Consider the following 23787-nt stretch of genomic DNA (forward strand, 5'->3'; position numbering starts at 1 on the left):
TGGGTAGTGTCACAGCCGGGCTACACACAGCCCGGCTGTGACCTCGACAACGCCATCGCCAGCGTGCAGAGGATGGGCATCGTGGGTGGGTAGTGGGTGTGGGTGTGGGTGTGTGTGTGTGTGTCTGTGGGTAGTGTCACAGCCGGGCTACACACAGCCCGGCTGTGACCTCGACAACGCCATCGCCAGCGTGCAGAGGATGGGCATCGTGGGTGGGTAGTGTGTGGGTGGGTGTGGGTGGGTGGTGTGGGTGGGTGGGTGGTGTGTGTGTCTGTGGGTAGTGTCACAGCCGGGCTACACACAGCCCGGCTGTGACCTCGACAACGCCATAGCCAGCGTGCAGAGGATGGGCATCGTGGGTGGGTAGTGGGTGTGGGTGTGTGGGTGGTGTGGGTGGTGTGTGGGTGGGGTGGGTGGGTAGTCAGTCTGTGTGTGGGTGGTGTGGGTGGGTGGTGTGGGTGGGTAGTCTCTGTGTGGGTGTGTGTGTCTGTGGGTAGTCTCTGTGTGTGTGTGGTGTGTGTGTGTGGGGTGTGTGGTGTGTGTGTGTGGGTCTGTGGGTAGTCTCTGTGTGTGTGTGGTGTGTGTGTGTTTGTGTGGGTGGGTGGGTAGTCTCTGTGTGTGGGTGTGTGTGTCTGTGGGTAGTGTCACAGCCGGGCTACACACAGCCCGGCTGTGACCTCGACAACGCCATCGCCAGCGTGCAGAGGATGGGCATCGTGGGTGGGTAGTGTGTGTGGGTGGGTGTGTGGGTGGTGTGGGTGGGTGGTAGTGTGGGTGGGGTGGGTGGGTAGTGTCACAGCCGGGCTACACACAGCCCGGCTGTGACCTCGACAACGCCATAGCCAGCGTGCAGAGGATGGGCATCGTGGGTGGGTAGTGTGTGGGTGGGTGGGTGGGTGTAGTGGGTGGGTGGGTAGTGGGTGTGGGTGTGTGGTGTGTGGGTGGGTAGTCTCTGTGTGGGTGTGTGGGTAGTCTCTGTGTGGGTGGTGTGGGTGGGTGGTAGTGTGTGTGTGGGTGGTGTGGGTAGTCTCTGTGTGTGTGTGGTGTGGTGTGTGTGTGTTTGTGTGGGTGGGTGGGTAGTCTCTGTGTGTGTGTGTCTGTGGGTAGTGTCACAGCCGGGCTACACACAGCCCGGCTGTGACCTCGACAACGCCATAGCCAGCGTGCAGAGGATGGGCATCGTGGGTGGGTAGTAGTGTGGGTGTGTGGGTGTGGTGGGTAGTCTGTGTGTGTGTGTGTGTGTCTGTGTGTGTCTGTGGGTAGTGTCTGTGTGTGTGGTGTGTGTGGTGTGTGTGTGTGGGTGGGTAGTGTCTCTGTGTGTGTGTGTGTGTGTCTGTGGGTAGTCTCTGTGTGTGTGTGGTGTGGTGTGTGTGTGGGTGGGTAGTGTCTCTGTGTGTGTGTGTGTGTCTGTGGGTAGTGTCACAGCCGGGCTACACACAGCCCGGCTGTGACCTCGACAACGCCATAGCCAGCGTGCAGAGGATGGGCATCGTGGGTGGGTAGTGTGTGTGGGTGGGTGTGTGGTGTGGGTGGGTAGTCTCTGTGTGCGTGTGGTGTGGTGTGTGTGTGTTTGTGTGGGTGGGTGGGTAGTCTCTGTGTGTGTGTGTCTGTGGGTAGTGTCACAGCCGGGCTACACACAGCCCGGCTGTGACCTCGACAACGCCATTGCCAGCGTGCAGAGGATGGGCATCGTGGGTGGGTAGTAGTGTGGGTGGGTGGGTAGTCTCTGTGTGTGTGTGTGGGTGGGGTGGGTGGGTGGGGTGGGTGGGTAGTCAGTCTGTGTGTGGGTGGTGTGGGTGGGTGGGTGGTGTGGGTGGGTAGTCTCTGTGTGTGTGTGTCTGTGGGTAGTCTGTGTGTGTGTGTCTCTGTGTGTGTGTGTGTCTGTGGGTAGTGTCACAGCCGGGCTACACACAGCCCGGCTGTGACCTCGACAACGCCATCGCCAGCGTGCAGAGGATGGGCATCGTGGGTGGGTAGTGTGTGTGGGTGTGTGGGTGGGGTGTGGGTGGGTAGTCTCTGTGTGTGTGTGGGTGGTAGTGTGTGTGTGGTGTGTGTCTGTGGGTAGTCTCTCTGTGTGTGTGTCTGTGGGTAGTCTCTTTGTGTGTGGTGTGTGTGTCTGTGGGTAGTGTCTGTGTGTGTGTGTGGGTAGTGTCTCTGTGGTGTGTGTGTGTGGGTAGTCTCTGTGTGTCTGTGTGTGTCTGTGGGTAGTCTCTGTGTGTCTGTGTGTGTCTGTGGGTAGTCTGTGTGTGTGTGTGTGTCTGTGGTGTCTGTGGGTAGTGTCTGTGTGTGTGGTGTGTGTGGTGTGTGGGTGGGTGGGTAGTCTCTGTGTGTGTGTGTGTGTGTCTGTGTGTGTCTGTGGGTAGTGTCTGTGTGTGTGGTGTGTGTGGTGTGTGGGTCTGTGGGTAGTCTCTGTGTGTGTGAGTAGTGTGGTGTGTGTGTCTGTGGGTAGTGTCACAGCCGGGCTACACACAGCCCGGCTGTGACCTCGACAACGCCATAGCCAGCGTCCAGAGGATGGGCATCGTGGGTGGGTAGTGTGTGTGTGTGTGGGTGGGGTGTGGGTGGGTGGGTGGGTGGGGTGTTGGTAGTCAGTCTGTGTGTGTGGTGTGTGTGGTGTGTGTGGTGTGGGTGGTGTGGGTGGGTAGTCTCTGTGTGTGTTTGTGTGTGTCTGTGGGTAGTCTCTGTGTGTGTGTCTGTGGGTAGTCTCTCTGTGTGTGTAGTCTCTGTGTGTGTGTCTGTGGGTAGTCTCTCTGTGTGTGTAGTCTCTGTGTGTGTGTTCTGTGGGTAGTCTCTGTGTGTGTGTGTGTCTGTGGGTAGTCTGTGTGTGTGTGTGTCTGTGGGTAGTCTCTGTGTGTGTGTCTGTGGGTAGTCTGTGTGTGTGTGTGTGTCTGTGGGTAGTCTCTGTGTGTGTGTCTGTGGGTAGTCTCTGTGTGGTAGGTCTCTGTGGGTCTCTGTATGGTGAGTCTCTGTGTGGTGAGTCTCTGTGTGTCTCTGTGTGTCGCTATGGGTCTCTGTGTGTCTCTATGGGTCTCTATGGGTCTCTAGGAGTCTCTGTGTGTCTCTGTGTGTCTCTATGGGTCTCTATGAGTCTCTGTGTGTCTCTATGGGTCTCTAAGAGTCTCTGTGTCTCTGTGTCTCTAAGTCTCTGTGTCTCTATGGGTCTTTGTGGGTCTCTGTGGGTTTCTATGAGTCTATGGGTTTCTATGAGTGTCTATGAGTCTCTATGGGTCTCTATGAGTCTCTATAAGTCTGTGGGTGTCTATGAGTCTGTGGTCTCTACGGGTCTCTATGTATCTCTATGAGTCTCTATGTGTCTCTATGGGTCTCTATGTATCTCTGTGTCTCTATGTATCTCTATGGGTCTCTATGTATCTCTGTGTCTCTATGTATCTCTATGAGTCTCTATGTATCTCTGTGTCTCCATGTATCTCTATGGGTCTCTATGGGTCTCTATGTATCTCTATGAGTCTCTATGTGTCTCTATGTGTCTCTACGGGTCTCTACGTATCTCTATGTGTCTCTATGGGTCTATATGGGTCTCTATGAGTCTCTATGGGTCTCTATGAGTCTGTGGGTCTCTATGAGTCTGTGGGTCTCTATGGGTCACTATGTATCTCTATGTATCTCTATGGGTATCTATGAGTATCTATGAGTCTCTATGAGTCTGTGGGTCTCTATGGGTCTCTATGAGTCTCTATGAATCTGTGGGTCTCTATGAGTCTCTGGGTCTCTATGGGTCTCTATGAATCTCTACGAGTTTCTATGGGTCTCTATGAATCTCTCTGTTTCTATGGGTCTCTACGTATCTCTATGTGTCTGTATGGGTCTATATGGGTCTCTATGAGTCTATATGGGTCTCTATGAGTCTGTGGGTCTCTATGAGTCTCTAATGGTCTCGATGAGTCTGTGGGTCTCTATGGGTCTCTATGTATCTCTATGAATATCTGTGAGTCTCTAATGGTCTGTATGAATCTGTGAGTCTATGGGTCTCTATGAGTCTCTATGTGTCTCTATGAATCTCTATGAGTCTCAATGGGCCTGTGGGTCTCTATGAGTCTCTATGAGTCTGTGGGTCTCTATGAATCTCTATGAATCTCTACGGTTCTCTATGAGTCTCTACGGGTCTCTATGAGTCTCTGGGTCTCTATGAATCTCTATGACTCTCTATGAGTCTGTGGGTCTCTACGGGTCTCTATGAGTCTCTATGAGTCTGTGGGTCTCTACGGGTCTCTATGAGTCTCTGTGGGTCTCTACGGGTCTCTATGAGTCTCTATGAGTCTGTGGGTCTCTATGAGTCTGTGGGTCTCTATGAGTCTATGAGTCTGTGGGTCTATATGGGTCTCTATGAGTCTCTACGGGTCTCTATGAGTCTATATGGGTCTCTATGAGTCTCTACGGGTCTCTATGAGTATGTGGGTCTCTATGAGTCTCTATGAGTCTGTGGGTCTCTATTTGTCTCTATGAGTCTGTGGGTCTCTATGAGTCTCTATGAGTCTGTGGGTCTCTATGAGTCTCTATGAGTCTCTACGGGTCTCTATGAGTCTGTGGGTCTCTATGAATCTCTATGAGTCTCTATGAGTCTGTGGGTCTCTACGGGTCTCTATGAGTCTCTGTGGGTCTCTACGGGTCTCTATGAGTCTCTATGAGTCTGTGGGTCTCTATGAGTCTATGAGTCTGTGGGTCTCTACGGGTCTCTATGAGTCTCTACGGGTCTATATGAGTCTATATGGGTCTCTATGAGTCTCTACGGGTCTCTATGAGTCTGTGGGTCTCTACGGGTCTCTATGAGTCTGTGGGTCTCTATGAGTCTCTATGAGTCTGTGGGTCTCTATGAGTCTCTATGAGTCTGTGGGTCTCTATGAGTCTCTATGAGTCTCTATGAATCCCTATGAGTCTCTGTGGGTCTCTACGGGTCTCTATGAGTCTCTATGAGTCTCTATGAATCTCTATGAATCTCTAATGGTCTCTATGGGTCTCTACGGGTCTCTATGAGTCTATGAGTCTATGAATCTCTATGAGTCTCTGTGTCTCTATGTGCCTCTATGAGTCTCTATGAATCTCTATGAGTCTCTGTGGGTGTCTACGGGTCTCTATGAGTCTCTATGAATCTCTATGAATCTCTAATGGTCTCTGTGGGTCTCTATGAGTCTGTGGGTCTCTATGAGTCTGTGGGTCTCTATGAGTCTCTATGAGTCTCTATGGGTCTCTATGAGTCTCTATGGGTCTCTATGGGTCTCTATGAGCCTGTGGGTCTCTATGAGTCTCTATGGGTCTCTATGAGCCTGTGGGTCTCTATGAGTCTCTATGGGTCTCTATGAGCCTGTGGGTCTCTATGAGTCTCTATGAGTCTCTATGAGTCTCTATGGGTCTCTATGAGTCTCTATGGGTCTCTATGAGTCTGTGGGTCTCTATGAGTCTGTGGGTCTCTATGAGTCTGTGGGTCTCTATGAATCTCTATGAATCTCTAATGGCCTCTGTGAGTCTCTATGACTCTATGAGTCTGTGGGTCTCTATGAGTCTGTGGGTCTCTATGAGTCTCTATGAGTCTCTATGAATCTGTATGAATCTCTAATGGTCTCTATGGGTCTCTATGAGTTTATGAGTTTCTATGAGTCTATGTGTCTCTATGTGTCTCTATTAGTCTCTATGAATCTCTATGAGTCTCTGTGGGTCTCTACGGGTCTCGATGAGTCTATGAGTCTCTATGAATCTCTATGAATCTCTAATGGTCTCTATGGGTCTCTGTGTATCTCTATGAGTCTGTGGGTCTCTATGAGTCTGTGGGTCTCTATGAGTCTGTGGGTCTCTATGAGTCTATGAGTCTGTGGGTCTCTATGAGTCTGTGGGTCTCTATGAGTCTCTATGAGTCTCTATGGGTCTCTATGGGTCTCTATGAGTCTATGAGTCTCTATGAATCTCTATGGGTCTCTATGAGTCTATATGAGTCTGTGGGTCTCTATGAGTCTCTATGAGTCTCTATAAGTCTCTATGAGTCTGTGGGTCTCTATGGGTCTCTGTGACTCTCTATGGGTCTCTATGTATCTCTATGAGTCTCTATGTGTCTCTACGGGTCTCTATGTATCTCTATGGGTCTCTATGAGTCTCTATGGGTCTCTATGTATCTCTATGAGTCTCTATGTGTCTCTATGTATCTCTACGGGTTTCTATGTATCTCTATGTATCTCTATGGGTCTCTATGAGTATCTATGAGTCTCTATGAGTCTGTGGGTCTCTATGAGTTTGTGGGTCTCTATGAGTCTCTATGAGTTTGTGGGTCTCTATGAGTCTCTATGAGTCTGTGGGTCTCTATGGGTCTCTATGAATCTGTGGGTCCCTATGGGTCTCTATGAGTCTCTATGAGTCTGTGGGTCTCTATGGGTCTCTATGAATCTGTGGGTCCCTATGGGTCTCTATGAGTCTCTATGAATCTGTGGGTCCCTATGGGTCTCTATGAGTCTCTATGAATCTGTGGGTCTCTATGAGTCTCTGGGTCTCTATGAATCTCTTCGAGTCTCTATGGGTCTCTATGAATCTCTGTGTTTCTATGGGTCTCTACGTATCTCTATGGGTCTCTATGAGTCTCTATGAGTCTATGGGTCTCTATGAGTCTGTGGGTCTCTACGAGTCTGTGGGTCTCTATGAGTCTGTGGGTCTCTACGAGTCTCTATGAATCTCTATGAGTCTGTGGGTCTCTATGAGTCTGTGGGTCTCTATGAGTCTTTGGGTCTCTATGAGTCTGTGGGTCTCTGAGTCTATGGGTCTCTATGAGTCTGTGGGTCTCTATGAGTCTCTATGAGTCTGTGGGTCTCTATGAGTCTGTGGGTCTCTATGAGTCTTTGGGTCTCTATGAGTCTGTGGGTCTCTGAGTCTATGGGTCTCTATGAGTCTGTGGGTCTCTATGAGTCTCTATGAGTCTGTGGGTCTCTATGAGTCTATGGGTCTCTATGAGTCTGTGGGTCTCTATGAGTCTGTGGGTCTCTATGAGTCTCTATGAGTCTATGGGTCTCTATGAGTCTCTATGAGTCTATGGGTCTCTATGAGTCTCTATGAATCTCTATGAGTCTATGAGTCTCTATGAGTCTCTATGAGTCTCTATGAATCTCTATGAGTCTATGAGTCTCTATGAATCTCTATGAGTCTCTATGAATCTCTATGAGCCTCTATGAATCTCTATGAGTCTCTATGAGCCTCTATGAATCTCTATGAATCTCTATGAACCTCTACGAGTCTCTATGAGTCTCTATGAATCTCTATGAATCTCTATGAGTCTCTATGAATCTCTATGGGTCTCTATGAGTCTCTATGAGTCTGTGGGTCTCTATGAGTCTCTATGAGTCTCTATAAGTCTCTATGAGTCTGTGGGTCTCTATAGGTCTCTGTGACTCTCTATGGGTCTCTATGTATCTCCATGAGTCTCTATGTGTCTCTACGGGTCTCTATGTATCTCTATGGGTCTCTATGAGTCTATGGGTCTCTATGAATCTCTATGAGTCTCTATGAGTCTCTATGAGTCTCTATGAATCTCTATGAGTCTATGAGTCTCTATGAATCTCTATGAGCCTGTGGGTCTCTATGAGTCTCTATGAATCTCTATGAGTCTCTATGAATCTCTATGAGCCTGTGGGTCTCTATGAGTCTCTATGAGTCTCTATGAATCTCTATGAGTCTCTATGAGCCTCTATGAATCTCTATGAATCTCTATGAATCTCTACGAGTCTCTATGAGTCTCTATGAATCTCTATGAATCTCTATGGGTCTCTATGAGTCTCTATGAGTCTGTGGGTCTCTATGAGTCTCTATGAGTCTCTATAAGTCTCTATGAGTCTGTGGGTCTCTATGGGTCTCTGTGACTCTCTATGGGTCTCTATGTATCTCTATGAGTCTCTATGTGTCTCTACGGGTCTCTATGTATCTCTATGGGTCTCTATGAGTCTCTATGGGTCTCTATGGGTCTCTACGGGTTTCTATGTATCTCTATGTATCTCTATGGGTCTCTATGAGTGTCTATGAGTCTCTATGAGTCTGTGGGTCTCTATGAGTTTGTGGGTCTCTATGAGTCTCTATGAGTCTGTGGGTCTCTATGGGTCTCTATGGGTCTCTATGAGTCTCTATGAATCTGTGGGTCTCTATGAGTCTCTGGGTCTCTATGAATCTCTACGAGTCTCTATGGGTCTCTATGAATCTCTGTGTTTCTATGGGTCTCTACGTATCTCTATGTGTCTCTATGGGTCTATATGGGTCTCTATGAGTCTCTATGAATCTCTATGAGTCTATGGGTCTCTATGAGTCTGTGGGTCTCTATGAGTCTTTGGGTCTCTATGAGTCTGTGGGTCTCTACGAGTCTGTGGGTCTCTATGAGTCTGTGGGTCTCTACGAGTCTGTGGGTCTCTATGAGTCTTTGGGTCTCTATGAGTCTGTGGGTCTCTATGAGTCTGTGGGTCTCTATGAGTCTTTGGGTCTCTATGAGTCTTTGGGTCTCTATGAGTCTGTGGGTCTCTACGAGTCTCTATGAATCTCTATGAGTCTGTGGGTCTCTATGAGTCTGTGGGTCTCTATGAGTCTTTGGGTCTCTATGAGTCTGTGGGTCTCTACGAGTCTCTATGAGTCTCTATGAGTCTGTGGGTCTCTGAGTCTATGGGTCTCTATGAGTCTGTGGGTCTCTATGAGTCTCTATGAGTCTGTGGGTCTCTATGAGTCTGTGGGTCTCTATGAGTCTCTATGAGTCTATGGGTCTCTATGAGTCTGTGGGTCTCTATGAGTCTGTGGGTCTCTATGAGTCTCTATGAGTCTATGGGTCTCTATGAGTCTCTATGAGTCTATGGGTCTCTATGAGTCTCTATGAATCTCTATGAGTCTATGAGTCTCTATGAGTCTCTATGAGTCTCTATGAATCTCTATGAGTCTATGAGTCTCTATGAATCTCTATGAGCCTGTGGGTCTCTATGAGTCTCTATGAATCTCTATGAGTCTCTATGAATCTCTATGAGCCTCTATGAATCTCTATGAATCTCTATGAATCTCTACGAGTCTCTATGAGTCTCTATGAATCTCTATGAATCTCTATGAGTCTCTATGAATCTCTATGGGTCTCTATGAGTCTCTATGAGTCTGTGGGTCTCTATGAGTCTCTATGAGTCTCTATAAGTCTCTATGAGTCTGTGGGTCTCTATAGGTCTCTGTGACTCTCTATGGGTCTCTATGTATCTCCATGAGTCTCTATGTGTCTCTACGGGTCTCTATGTATCTCTATGGGTCTCTATGAGTCTATGGGTCTCTATGAATCTCTATGAGTCTCTATGAGTCTCTATGAGTCTCTATGAATCTCTATGAGTCTATGAGTCTCTATGAATCTCTATGAGCCTGTGGGTCTCTATGAGTCTCTATGAATCTCTATGAGTCTCTATGAATCTCTATGAGCCTGTGGGTCTCTATGAGTCTCTATGAGTCTCTATGAATCTCTATGAGTCTCTATGAGCCTCTATGAATCTCTATGAATCTCTATGAATCTCTACGAGTCTCTATGAGTCTCTATGAATCTCTATGAATCTCTATGAGTCTCTATGAATCTCTATGGGTCTCTATGAGTCTCTATGAGTCTGTGGGTCTCTATGAGTCTCTATGAGTCTCTATAAGTCTCTATGAGTCTGTGGGTCTCTATGGGTCTCTGTGACTCTCTATGGGTCTCTATGTATCTCTATGAGTCTCTATGTGTCTCTACGGGTCTCTATGTATCTCTATGGGTCTCTATGAGTCTCTATGGGTCTCTATGGGTCTCTACGGGTTTCTATGTATCTCTATGTATCTCTATGGGTCTCTATGAGTGTCTATGAGTCTCTATGAGTCTGTGGGTCTCTATGAGTTTGTGGGTCTCTATGAGTCTCTATGAGTCTGTGGGTCTCTATGGGTCTCTATGGGTCTCTATGAGTCTCTATGAATCTGTGGGTCTCTATGAGTCTCTGGGTCTCTATGAATCTCTACGAGTCTCTATGGGTCTCTATGAATCTCTGTGTTTCTATGGGTCTCTACGTGTCTCTATGGGTCTATATGGGTCTCTATGAGTCTCTATGAATCTCTATGAGTCTATGGGTCTCTATGAGTCTGTGGGTCTCTATGAGCCTTTGGGTCTCTATGAGTCTGTGGGTCTCTACGAGTCTGTGGGTCTCTATGAGTCTGTGGGTCTCTACGAGTCTCTATGAATCTCTATGAGTCTGTGGGTCTCTATGAGTCTGTGGGTCTCTATGAGTCTGTGGGTCTCTATGAGTCTGTGGGTCTCTATGAGTCTCTATGAGTCTCTATGAGTCTGTGGGTCTCTGAGTCTATGGGTCTCTATGAGTCTGTGGGTCTCTATGAGTCTCTATGAGTCTCTATGAGTCTGTGGGTCTCTATGAGTCTGTGGGTCTCTATGAGTCTCTATGGGTCTCTATGAGTCTATGGGTCTCTATGAGTCTCTATGAATCTCTGAGTCTATGAGTCTCTATGAGTCTCTATGAATCTCTATGAGCCTGTATGAATCTCTATGAGTCTCTATGAATCTCTATGAGTCTGTGGGTCTCTATGAATCTCTACGAGTCTCTATGAATCTCTACGAGTCTCTATGAATCTCTATGAGTCTCTATGAATCTCTATGAATCTCTACGAATCTCTATGAGTCTCTATGAATCTCTATGGGTCTCTATGAGTCTCTATGAATCTCTTTGAGTCTATGGGTCTCTATGAGTCTCTATGAATCTCTACGAGTCTCTATGAATCTCTACGAGTCTCTATGAATCTCTACGAGTCTCTATGAATCTCTACGAATCTCTACGAATCTCTATGAATCTCTACGAGTCTCTATGGGTCTCTATGAGTCTCTATGAATCTCTACGGGTCTCTATGAATCTCTATGAATCTCTATGAGTCTCTATGAATCTCTATTAATCTCTATGAATCTCTATGAATCTCTACGAGTCTCTATGAATCTCTATGAGTCTCTATGCATCTCTATGAATCTCTACGAGTCTCTATGAATCTCTATGAGTCTCTATGAATCTCTATGAGTCTCTATGAATCTCTACGAGTCTCTATGAGTCTCTATGAATCTCTATGAATCTCTACGAGTCTCTATGAATCTCTATGAATCTCTATGAGTCTCTATGAATCTCTATGAATCTCTACGAATCTCTATGAGTCTCTATGAATCTCTATGAGTCTCTATGAATCTCTATGAATCTCTATGAGTCTCTATGAATCTTTATGAGTCTGTGGGTCTCTATGAGTCTCTATGAGTCTCTATGAATCTCTATGAGTCTCTATGAGTCTCTATGAATCTCTATGAATCTCTATGAGTCTCTACGAGTCTCTATGAATCTCTACGAGTCTCTACGAATCTCTATGAATCTCTATGAGTCTGTGGGTCTCTATGAATCTCTATGAATCTCTATGAATCTCTACGAGTCTCTATGAATCTCTATGGGTCTCTATGAGTCTCTATGAATCTCTATAAGTCTGTGGGTCTCTATGAGTCTCTATGAATCTCTATGAGTCTCTATGAATCTCTATGAGTCTCTATGAATCTCTATGAGTCTGTGGGTCTCTATGAATCTCTATGAGTCTCTATGAGTCTCTATGAGTCTCTATGAATCTCTATGAATCCCTATGAATCTCTATGAGTCTATGGGTCTCTATGAATCTCTGAGTCTCTATGAATCTCTACGAGTCTCTATGAATCTCTACAAGTCTCTATGAATCTCTACGAGTCTCTATGAATCTCTATGAATCTCTATGAGTCTGTGGGTCTCTATGAATCTCTATGAATCTCTACGAGTCTCTACGAATCTCTATGAATCTCTATGAATCTCTACGAGTCTCTATGAATCTCTATGAGCCTCTATGAATCTCTACGAGTCTCTATGGGTCTCTATGAATCTCTATGAGTCTCTACGAGTCTCTACGAATCTCTATGAATCTCTATGAGTCTGTGGGTCTCTATGAGTCTCTATGAATCTCTATGAATCTCTACGAGTCTCTACGAGTCTCTATGAATCTCTATGAGTCTGTGGGTCTCTATGAGTCTCTATGAGTCTCTATGAATCTCTATGATTCTCTACGAGTCTCTACGAGTCTCTATGAATCTCTACGAGTCTCTACGAATCTCTATGAATCTCTATGAGTCTGTGGGTCTCTATGAATCTCTATGAATCTCTATGAATCTCTACGAGTCTCTATGAATCTCTATGGGTCTCTATGAGTCTCTATGAATCTCTATAAGTCTGTGGGTCTCTATGAGTCTCTATGAATCTCTGAGTCTCTATGAATCTCTATGAGTCTCTATGAATCTCTATGAGTCTGTGGGTCTCTATGAATCTCTATGAGTCTCTATGAGTCTCTATGAGTCTCTATGAATCTCTATGAATCCCTATGAGTCTCTATGAATCTCTATGAGTCTATGGGTCTCTATGAATCTCTGAGTCTCTATGAATCTCTACGAGTCTCTATGAATCTCTACGAGTCTCTATGAATCTCTACGAGTCTCTATGAATCTCTATGAATCTCTATGAGTCTGTGGGTCTCTATGAATCTCTATGAATCTCTACGAGTCTCTACGAATCTCTATGAATCTCTATGAATCTCTACGAGTCTCTATGAATCTCTATGAGCCTCTATGAATCTCTACGAGTCTCTATGGGTCTCTATGAATCTCTATGAATCTCTATGAGTCTCTACAAATCTCTATGAATCTCTATGAGTCTGTGGGTCTCTATGAGTCTCTATGAGTCTCTATGAGTCTCTACGAGTCTCTATGAGTCTCTACGAATCTCTATGAATCTCTGTGGGTCTCTATGAATCTCCATGAGTCTCTGTAACCTCCCTGTGCCCCCGCCACCACCACCACCACCACCACCCCCGCCAGGCCTAGCCGAGTCGGCCAAGTGCGAGCATGAACGCTCCGTGCACATCTTCACCTCGTCGCTCCTGCTGCGGCTTAGCCACCACCACCACCACGACCACGACCACGACGAGGAGGTGGAGGAGGAGGAGCTGACGAGGAGGAGGAGCAGGGGCCTGAGTAGTGGTGGAGGGGTGCTGACCGGCTTTCTGTGCTCGAGTGCCCAGGCCTTTGATGAGGGCCGATGCGTTAGCTGCTCCGGTAGGAGGTGTCAGGGTCTGGGGCAAAGGTGAGGAGTGGTGGTGAGGGTGGGGAGAGGCGCAGACAGACACAAGCGCGCCTGCATGCTCACACACTCGCTCAGCCACTCGCTCGCTCAGCCACTCACTCACTCAGCCACTCGCTCAGCCACTCGGCCACTCGCTCAGCCACTCACTCACTCAGCCACTCACTCACTCAGCCACTCGCTCAGCCACTCGCTCATCCACTCGCTCAGCCACTCACTCACCCACTCACTCGCTCATCCACTCGCTCAGCCACTCACTCACTCACTCGCTCAGCCACTCGCTCAGCCACTCGGCCACTCGCTCAGCCACTCACTCACCCACTCACTCGCTCAGCCACTCGCTCAGCCACTCGGCCACTCGCTCAGCCACTCGGCCACTGGCTCAGCCACTCGGCCACTCGCTCAGCCACCCACTCAGCCACTCACCCACTCACTCACCTACTCACTCAGCCACCCACTCACTCAGTCACTCACCCACTCACTCACCTACTCACTCAGCTACCTACTCACTAATCCACTCACCTACTCAACCACTCACTCATCCAACCACTCACTCATCCACTCACTCATCCAACCACTCACTCACTCAGTCACTCACCCACTCACTCACCCACTCAGCCACTCACCCACTCACTCACCTACTCACTCAGCCACCCACTCACTCACTCATCCACTCACTCAACCACCCACTCACTCACCCACTCACTCAGTCACTCACCCACTCACTCACCTACTCACTCAGCTACCTACTCACTAATCCACTCACCTACTCAACCACTCACTCATCCAACCACTCACTCATCCACTCACTCATCCAACCACTCACTCACTCAGTCACTCACCCACTCACTCACCCACTCAGCCACTCACCCACTCACTCACCTACTCACTCAGCCACCCACTCACTCACTCATCCACTCACTCAACCACCCACTCACTCACCCACTCACTCAGTCACTCACCCACTCACTCACCTACTCACTCAGCTACCTACTCACTAATCCACTCACCTACTCAACCACTCACTCATCCAACCACTCACTCATCCACTCACCCACTCACTCACTCAGCCACTCACTCACCCACTCACTCACTCACCCACCCACTCACCCACCCACTCACCCACTCACCTACTCACTAATCCACTCACCTACTCATCCACTCAATCATCCAACCACTCACTCACTCATCCACTCATCCACTCACTCACCCACTCATTCACCCACCCACTCACCCACCCACCCACCCACTCACCCACCCACTCACTCAGCCACTCACTCACTCACCCACTCACTCACCCACCCACTCACTCAGCCACTCATCCATTCACTCACCCACTCACCCACTCACTCACCCACTCACCCACTCTCCCACACACTCACTCACCCACTCACTCACTCACCCACTCACTCACCCACTCACACACTCACCCACACACTCACTCACCCACTCACCCACTCACTCACTCACCCACCCACTCACCCACCCACTCACCCACTCACCTACTCACTAATCCACTCACCTACTCATCCACTCAATCATCCAACCACTCACTCACTCATCCACTCATCCACTCACTCACCCACTCATTCACCCACCCACTCACCCACCCACCCACCCACTCACCCACCCACTCACTCAGCCACTCACTCACTCACCCACTCACTCACCCACCCACTCACTCAGCCACTCATCCATTCACTCACCCACTCACCCACTCACTCACCCACTCACCCACTCTCCCACACACTCACTCACCCACTCACTCACTCACCCACTCACTCACCCACTCACACACTCACCCACACACTCACTCACCCACTCACCCACCCACTCACTCAGCCACTCACTCACTCACCCACTCACTCACCCACTCACCCACCCACCCACTCACCCACCCACTCACTCAGCCACTCACCCACTCACTCACCTACTCACTCAGCCACTCACCCACTCACTCACCTACTCACTCAGCTACCTACTCACTAATCCACTCACCTACTCAACCACTCACTCATCCAACCACTCACTCATCCACTCACTCATCCAACCACTCACTCACTCAGTCACTCACCCACTCACTCACCCACTCAGCCACTCACCCACTCACTCACCTACTCACTCAGCCACCCACTCACTCACTCATCCACTCACTCAACCACCCACTCACTCACCCACTCACTCAGTCACTCACCCACTCACTCACCTACTCACTCAGCTACCTACTCACTAATCCACTCACCTACTCAACCACTCACTCATCCAACCACTCACTCATCCACTCACTCATCCAACCACTCACTCACTCAGTCACTCACCCACTCACTCACCCACTCAGCCACTCACCCACTCACTCACCTACTCACTCAGCCACCCACTCACTCACTCATCCACTCACTCAACCACCCACTCACTCACCCACTCACTCAGTCACTCACCCACTCACTCACCTACTCACTCAGCTACCTACTCACTAATCCACTCACCTACTCAACCACTCACTCATCCAACCACTCACTCATCCACTCACCCACTCACTCACTCAGCCACTCACTCACCCACTCACTCACTCACCCACCCACTCACCCACCCACTCACCCACTCACCTACTCACTAATCCACTCACCTACTCATCCACTCAATCATCCAACCACTCACTCACTCATCCACTCATCCACTCACTCACCCACTCATTCACCCACCCACTCACCCACCCACCCACCCACTCACCCACCCACTCACTCAGCCACTCACTCACTCACCCACTCACTCACCCACCCACTCACTCAGCCACTCATCCATTCACTCACCCACTCACCCACTCACTCACCCACTCACCCACTCTCCCACACACTCACTCACCCACTCACTCACTCACCCACTCACTCACCCACTCACACACTCACCCACACACTCACTCACCCACTCACCCACTCACTCACTCACCCACCCACTCACCCACCCACTCACCCACTCACCTACTCACTAATCCACTCACCTACTCATCCACTCAATCATCCAACCACTCACTCACTCATCCACTCATCCACTCACTCACCCACTCATTCACCCACCCACTCACCCACCCACCCACCCACTCACCCACCCACTCACTCAGCCACTCACTCACTCACCCACTCACTCACCCACCCACTCACTCAGCCACTCATCCATTCACTCACCCACTCACCCACTCACTCACCCACTCACCCACTCTCCCACACACTCACTCACCCACTCACTCACTCACCCACTCACTCACCCACTCACACACTCACCCACACACTCACTCACCCACTCACCCACCCACTCACTCAGCCACTCACTCACTCACCCACTCACTCACCCACTCACCCACCCACCCACTCACCCACCCACTCACTCAGCCACTCACTCACTCACCCACTCACTCACCCACCCACTCACTCAGCCACTCACTCACTCACCCACTCACTCACCCACTCACCCACCCACCCACTCACCCACCCACTCACTCAGCCACTCACTCACTCACCCACTCACTCACCCACCCACTCACTCACCCACTCACCCACTCACTCACCCACTCACCCACTCTCCCACACACTCACTCACCCACTCACTCACTCACCCACTCACTCACCCACTCACACACTCACCCACCCACTCACCCACCCACTCACTCAGCCACTCACTCACTCACCCACTCACTCACCCACCCACTCACTCAGCCACTCATCCATTCACTCACCCACTCACCCACTCACTCACCCACTCACCCACTCACCCACACACTCACTCACCCACTCACTCACTCACTCACCCACTCACTCACCCACTCACCCACTCACCCACACACTCACTCACCCACTCACCCACTCACTCACTCACCGACCAGGCCATTGTGTGTTTGGTTGATGATGATACTGATGATGATACTACTGATGATACTACTACTGATGATGATGATGATACTACTACTGAAGATGATACTACTACTACTGATGATGATGTTACTGATGATGCTGATACTACTACTACTGATGATGCTGATACTACTACTGATGATGATGATGATACTACTACTGATGATGATGATGATGCTACTACTACTGATGATGATGGTGCTACTACTGATGATGATGGTGCTACTACTGATGATGATGATGCTACTACTACTGATGATGCTACTACTACTGATGATGATGATACTACTGATGATGATAATACTACTACTGATGATGATGCTACTACTGATGATGATACTACTACTGATGATGATGTTACTGATGATGATGATGATACTGATGATGATGATGTTACTGATGATGATGTTACTGATGATGATGATACTGATGATGTTACTGATGATGATACTGATGATGATGATGATGTTACTGATGATGATGATGTTACTGATGATGATGATACTGATGATGATGATGATACTGATGATGATACTACTACTGATGATGATGATGTTACTGATGATGATGATGTTACTGATGATGATGATGTTACTGATGATGATGATGTTACTGATGATGATGATGATGATACTGATGATGATACTACTACTGATGATGATGATGTTACTGATGATGATGATGATGATACTGATGATGATGATGATACTGATGATGATGATACTGATGATGATACTACTACTGATGATGATGATACTGATGATGATGATGTTACTGATGATGATGATGATACTGATGATGATGATGATACTGATGATGATGGTGCAGGTCTCTGCGATCCGCTCGCCACGTCTCCCAGAATCCCCGCACCCTCTTCCTACGCACAACGTCCAGCGCCCCCTTCAAAGGTACAGACAAAGCTCCCCCAGGTAGCCTCTAGCTGCAGGGGCAAGTGCAGGGTTAGACACACACAGACAAAGCTCCCCCAGGTAGCCTCTAGCAGGGCTGTAGGGGCAAGTGCAGTGTTAGACACACACACAGACAAAGCTCCCCCAGGTAGCCTCTAGCAGGGGCAAGTGCAGTGTTAGACACACAGACAAAGCTCCCCCAGGTAGCCTCTAGCAGGGCTGTAGGGGCAAGTGCAGTGTTAGACACACACAGACAAAGCTCCCCCAGGTAGCCTCTAGCAGGGCTGTAGGGGCAAGTGCAGTGTTAGACACACACAGACAAAGATCCCCCAGGTAGCCTCTAGCAGGGCTGTAGGGGCAAGTGCAGTGTTAGACACACACAGACAAAGATCCCCCAGGTAGCCTCTAGCAGGGGCAAGTGCAGTGTCTCTCACACACAGACAAAGCTCCCCCAGGTAGCCTCTAGCTGCAGGGGCAAGTGCAGGGTTAGACACACACAGACAAAGCTCCCCCAGGTAGCCTCTAGCAGGGCTGTAGGGGCAAGTGCAGTGTTAGATACACACACAGACAAAGCTCCCCCAGGTAGCCTCTAGCAGGGGCAAGTGCAGTGTTAGACACACAGACAAAGCTCCCCCAGGTAGCCTCTAGCAGGGCTGTAGGGGCAAGTGCAGTGTTAGACACACACTCAGACAAAGCTCCCCCAGGTAGCCTCTAGCAGCGGCAAGTGCAGTGTTATACACACAGACAAAGCTCCCCCAGGTAGCCTCTAGCACGGGCAAGTGCAGTGTTATACACACACAGACAAAGCTCCCCCAGGTAGCCTCTAGCAGGGCTGTAGGGGCAAGTGCAGTGTTAGACACACACAGACAAAGCTCCCCCAGGTAGCCTCTAGCAGGGCTGTAGGGGCAAGTGCAGTGTTAGACACACACAGACAAAGCTCCCCCAGGTAGCCCATAGCAGGGCTGTAGGGGCAAGTGCAGTGTTAGACACACACAGACAAAGATCCCCCAGGTAGCCTCTAGCAGGGGCAAGTGCAGTGTTAGACACACACAGACAAAGATCCCCCAGGTAGCCTCTAGCAGGGGCAAGTGCAGTGTCTCTCACACACAGACAAAGCTCCCCCAGGTAGCCTCTAGCAGGGGCAAGTGCAGTGTCTCTCACACACAGACAAAGCTCCCCCAGGTAGCCTCTAGCAGGGGCAAGTGCAGTGTCTCTCACACACAGACAAAGCTCCCCCAGGTAGCCTCTAGCAGGGGCAAGTGCAGTGTCTCTCACACACAGACAAAGCTCCCCCAGGTAGCCTCTAGCAGGGGCAAGTGCAGTGTTAGACACACTCAGACAAAGCTCCCCCAGGTAGCCTCTAGCAGGGGCTGTAGGGGCAAGTGCAGTGTTAGACACACACAGACAAAGCTCCCCCAGGTAGCCTCTAGCAGGGCTGTAGGGGCAAGTGCAGTGTTAGACACACACAGACAAAGCTCCCCCAGGTAGCCTCTAGCAGGGGCAAGTGCAGTGTTATACACACAGGCAAAGCTCCCCCAGGTGGCCTCTAGCAGGGGCAAGTGCAGTGTTAGACACACACAGACAAAGCTCCCCCAGGTAGCCTCTAGCAGGGGCTGTAGGGGCAAGTGCAGTGTTAGACACACACAGACAAAGCTCCCCCAGGTAGCCTCTAGCAGGGCTGTAGGGGCAAGTGCAGTGTTAGACACACACAGACAAAGCTCCCCCAGGTAGCCTCTAGCAGGGCTGTAGGGGCAAGTGCAGTGTTAGACACACACAGACAAAGCTCCCCCAGGTAGCCTCTAGCAGGGCTGTAGGGGCAAGTGCAGTGTTAGACACACACAGACAAAGATCCCCCAGGTAGCCTCTAGCAGGGCTGTAGGGGCAAGTGCAGTGTTAGACACACACACAGACAAAGCTCCCCCAGGTAGCCTCTAGCAGGGCTGTAGGGGCAAGTGCAGTGTTAGACATACACAGACAAAGCTCCCCCAGGTAGCCTCTAGCACGGGCAAGTGCAGTGTTATACACACACAGACAAAGCTCCCCCAGGTAGCCTCTAGCAGGGGCAAGTGCAGTGTTAGACACACACAGACAAAGCTCCCCCAGGTAGCCTCTAGCAGGGGCAAGTGCTGTGTTAGACACACACAGACAAAGCTCCCCCAGGTAGCCTCTAGCAGGGCTGTAGGGGCAAGTGCAGTGTTAGACACACACAGACAAAGCTCCCCCAGGTAGCCTCTAGCAGGGCTGTAGGGGCAAGTGCAGTGTTAGACACACACACAGACAAAGCTCCCCCAGGTAGCCTCTAGCAGGGCTGTAGGGGCAAGTGCAGTGTTAGACATACACAGACAAAGCTCCCCCAGGTAGCCTCTAGCACGGGCAAGTGCAGTGTTAGACACACACAGACAAAGCTCCCCCAGGTAGCCTCTAGCAGGGCTGTAGGGGCAAGTGCAGTGATAGACACACACAGACAAAGCTCCCCCAGGTAGCCTCTAGCAAGGGCAAGTGCAGTGTTAGACACACTCATACAAAGCTCCCCCAGGTAGCCTCTAGCAGGGGCAAGTGCAGTGTTAGACACACACACAGACAAAGTTCCTCCAGGTAGCCTCTAGCAGGGCTGTAGGGGCAAGTGCAGTGTTAGACACACACACAGACAAAGCTCCCCCAGGTAGCCTCTAGCAGGGGCAAGTGCAGTGTTAGACACACACAGACAAAGCTCCCCCAGGTAGCCTCTAGCAGGGCTGTAGGGGCAAGTGCTGTGTTAGACAAACACAGACAAAGCTCCCCCAGGTAGCCTCTAGCAGGGCTGTAGGGGCAAGTGCAGTGTTAGACACACAGACAAAGCTCCCCCAGGTAGCCTCTAGCAGGGCTGTAGGGGCAAGTGCTGTGTTAGACACACACAGGCAAAGCTCCCCCAGGTAGCCTCTAGCAGGGCTGTAGTGGCAAGTGCAGTGTTAGACACACAGACAAAACTCCCCCAGGTAGCCTCTAGCAGGGCTGTAGGGGCAAGTGCAGTGTTAGACAGACAAAGCTCCCCCAGGTAGCCTCTAGCAGGGGCTGTAGGGGAAAATTCTGTCACACACACAGACAAAGCTCCCCCAGGTAGCCTCTAGCTGCAGGGGCAAGTGCAGTGTTAGAGACACAGACAAAGCTCCCCCAGGTAGCCTCTAGCAGGGCTGTAGGGGCAAGTACAGTGTTAGAAACACACACAGACAAAGCTCCCCCAGGTAGCCTCTAGCAGGGGCAAGTGCAGTGTTAGACACACACAGACAAAGCTCCCCCAGGTAGCCTCTAGCAGGGCTGCAGGGGCAAGAGGAGTGGTGTTAATACATTCATAACAGTGGTTTTTAATCACCGAAAGACCCAACGAATATTAATTCCTGCAGTCAGGAAACCTTCAAGTCAAGATGTAACCCTTGCTAGTTGGCTCTGTGTGTGGTTTTATCGACACATTTAGATATGAACGCGACCGAGCTGTTTATACATTGTTGATGTTGCTGGCGATGTTGATATTGATCTACCAACCCCTCCCACCATCACCACCATCCACTCACTCACTCACTCACTCGCTTACCCACCCACTCACCCACTCACTCACCCACTCACTCACTCATCCACTCACCCACCCATTCACCCACTCACTCCCCCACCCACTCCCCCACCCACCCACCCACCAACCCACTCCCCCACCCACCCACTACCCACCCACCAACCCACTCACTCACTCCTCCACCCACTCACCCACTCCCCCACCCCCCCACCCACTCCCCCACCCACTCACCCACTCCCCCACCCACCCACCCACTCCCCCACCCACCTACTCCCCCACCCACCCACTCCCCCACCCACTCCCCCACCCACTCACCCGCTCCCCCACTCACCCACTCACTCACCCGCTCACCCACCCACCCACTCACTCACCCACCCACTCCCCCACCCACCCACTCCCCCACCCACCCACCCACTCACCCACCCACCCACCCACCCACTCCCCCACCCACCCCCCCACCCACCCACCCACCCACCACCACCCCCCCAGTCTACCACTATCAGGTTCGTGTCCACCTGAGTGGCCACTGGGCCTCCGTGGGTGGCTCTGGCGAGGTGACTCCATCGCTTCGACTGTCGCTGCACGGGAGCCTTGGGTCAGCGGTGAACCTGCCGCTCAACCTGTGAGAGAGCTCCCGCTCACTGGCTAGGCCTGTCTGACTAGGCCTGTCTGTCTAGGCCTGTCTGACTACTCTGTCTGACTACTCCGTCGCTTCGACTGTCGCTGCACGGGAGCCTTGGGTCAGCGGTGAACCTGCCGCTCAACCTGTGAGAGAGCCCCGCTCACTGGCTAGGCCTGTCTGTCTAGGCCTGTCTGACTACTGTCTGACTACTCTGTCTGACTACTCCATCGCTTCGACTGTCGCTGCACGGGAGCCTTGGGTCAGCGGTGAACCTGCCGCTCAACCTGTGAGAGAGCCCCGCTCACTGGCTAGGCCTGTCTGTCTAGGCCTGTCTGACTACTGTCTGACTACTCTGTCTGACTACTCCATCGCTTCGACTGTCGCTGCACGGGAGCCTTGGGTCAGCGGTGAACCTGCCGCTCAACCTGTGAGAGAGCCCCCACTCACTGGCTAGGCCTGTCTGACTAGGCCTGTCTGACTAGGCCTGTCTGACTACTCTGTCTGTCTACTCTGTCTACACTGGCTAGGCCTGTCTGACTAGGCCTGTCTGACTAAGCCGTGGGTCAGCGGTGAACCTGCGGCTCAACCTGTGAGAGAGCCCCCGCTCACTGGCTAGGCCTGTCTGTCTAGGCCTGTCTGACTACTCTGTCTGACTAGGCCTGTCTGACTAGGCCTGTCTGACTACTCTGTCTGACTACTCCGTCGCTTCGACTGTCGCTGCACGGGAGCCTTGGGTCAGCGGTGAACCTGCCGCTCAACCTGTGAGAGAGCCCCCGCTCACTGGCTAGGCCTGTCTGTCTAGGCCTGTCTGACTACTCTGTCTGACTACTCCATCGCTTCGACTGTCGCTGCACGGGAGCCTTGGGTCAGCGGTGAACCTGCCACTCAACCTGTGAGAGAGCCCCCGCTCACTGGCTAGGCCTGTCTGACTAGGCCTGTCTGACTAGGCCTGTCTGACTACTCTGTCTGACTACTCCGTCGCTTCGACTGTCGCTGCACGGGAGCCTTCGGTCAGCGGTGAACCTGCCACTCAACCTGTGAGAGAGCCCCCACTCACTGGCTAGGCCTGTCTGACTAGGCCTGTCTGACTAGGCCTGTCTGACTACTGTCTGACTACTCTGTCTGACTACTCCATCGCTTCGACTGTCGCTGCACGGGAGCCTTGGGTCAGCGGTGAACCTGCGGCTCAACCTGTGAGAGAGCCCCCACTCACTGGCTAGGCCTGTCTGTCTAGGCCTGTCTGTCTAGGCCTGTCTGTCTAGGCCTGTCTGACTACTGTCTGACTACTCTGTCTGACTACTCCATCGCTTCGACTGTCGCTGCACGGGAGCCTTGGGTCAGCGGTGAACCTGCCGCTCAACCTGTGAGAGAGCCCCCACTCACTGGCTAGGCCTGTCTGACTAGGCCTGTCTGACTAGGCCTGTCTGACTAGGCCTGTCTGACTACTGTCTGACTACTCTGTCTGACTACTCCGTCGCTTCGACTGTCGCTGCACGGGAGCCTTGGGTCAGCGGTGAACCTGCCGCTCAACCTGTGAGAGAGCCCCCACTCACTGGCTAGGCCTGTCTGACTAGGCCTGTCTGACTAGGCCTGTCTGACTAGGCCTGTCTGACTACTGTCTGACTACTCTGTCTGACTACTCCGTCGCTTCGACTGT

The 23787-nt window shown here is 50.9% G+C and overlaps 1 protein-coding gene and 1 long non-coding RNA gene across 4 annotated transcripts in view; both read left to right on the forward strand.

Moving 5' to 3' along the window:
• Positions 1 to 1376: 1376 nt before the first annotated feature.
• The window catches only part of LOC116937820 (endothelial lipase-like), a 38965-nt gene continuing 16554 nt past the window's right edge, over positions 1377 to 23787 (forward strand). Inside the window, exons 1-4 of one of the 3 annotated variants that reach the window (XM_076058071.1) lie at positions 1377 to 1495; positions 12890 to 13154; positions 17885 to 17964; positions 21998 to 22130. In XM_076058071.1, the coding sequence (XP_075914186.1) occupies positions 1483 to 1495; positions 12890 to 13154; positions 17885 to 17964; positions 21998 to 22130 (491 nt within the window). In that variant the 5' untranslated portion in view covers positions 1377 to 1482. Of the gene's footprint in view, positions 1496 to 1850; positions 1970 to 2410; positions 2528 to 12889; positions 13155 to 17884; positions 17965 to 21997; positions 22131 to 23787 lie in introns of those variants that run through there. The other 2 variants (XM_076058070.1, XM_076058069.1) reach the window with 2 other exon arrangements.
• LOC142907982 (uncharacterized) lies at positions 17972 to 21515 on the forward strand. Its single transcript, XR_012931443.1, has 3 exons — positions 17972 to 19888; positions 20011 to 20626; positions 20749 to 21515. It is a non-coding gene; the product is annotated as an uncharacterized LOC142907982 (long non-coding RNA).

Source organism: Petromyzon marinus (genome assembly GCF_048934315.1).
Source record: "Petromyzon marinus isolate PM22_M1 ecotype Great Lakes invasive population chromosome 67 unlocalized genomic scaffold, UKy_Petmar_22M1.pri1.0 chr67_unloc.6, whole genome shotgun sequence".
Lineage (NCBI taxonomy): Eukaryota > Metazoa > Chordata > Hyperoartia > Petromyzontiformes > Petromyzontidae > Petromyzon > Petromyzon marinus.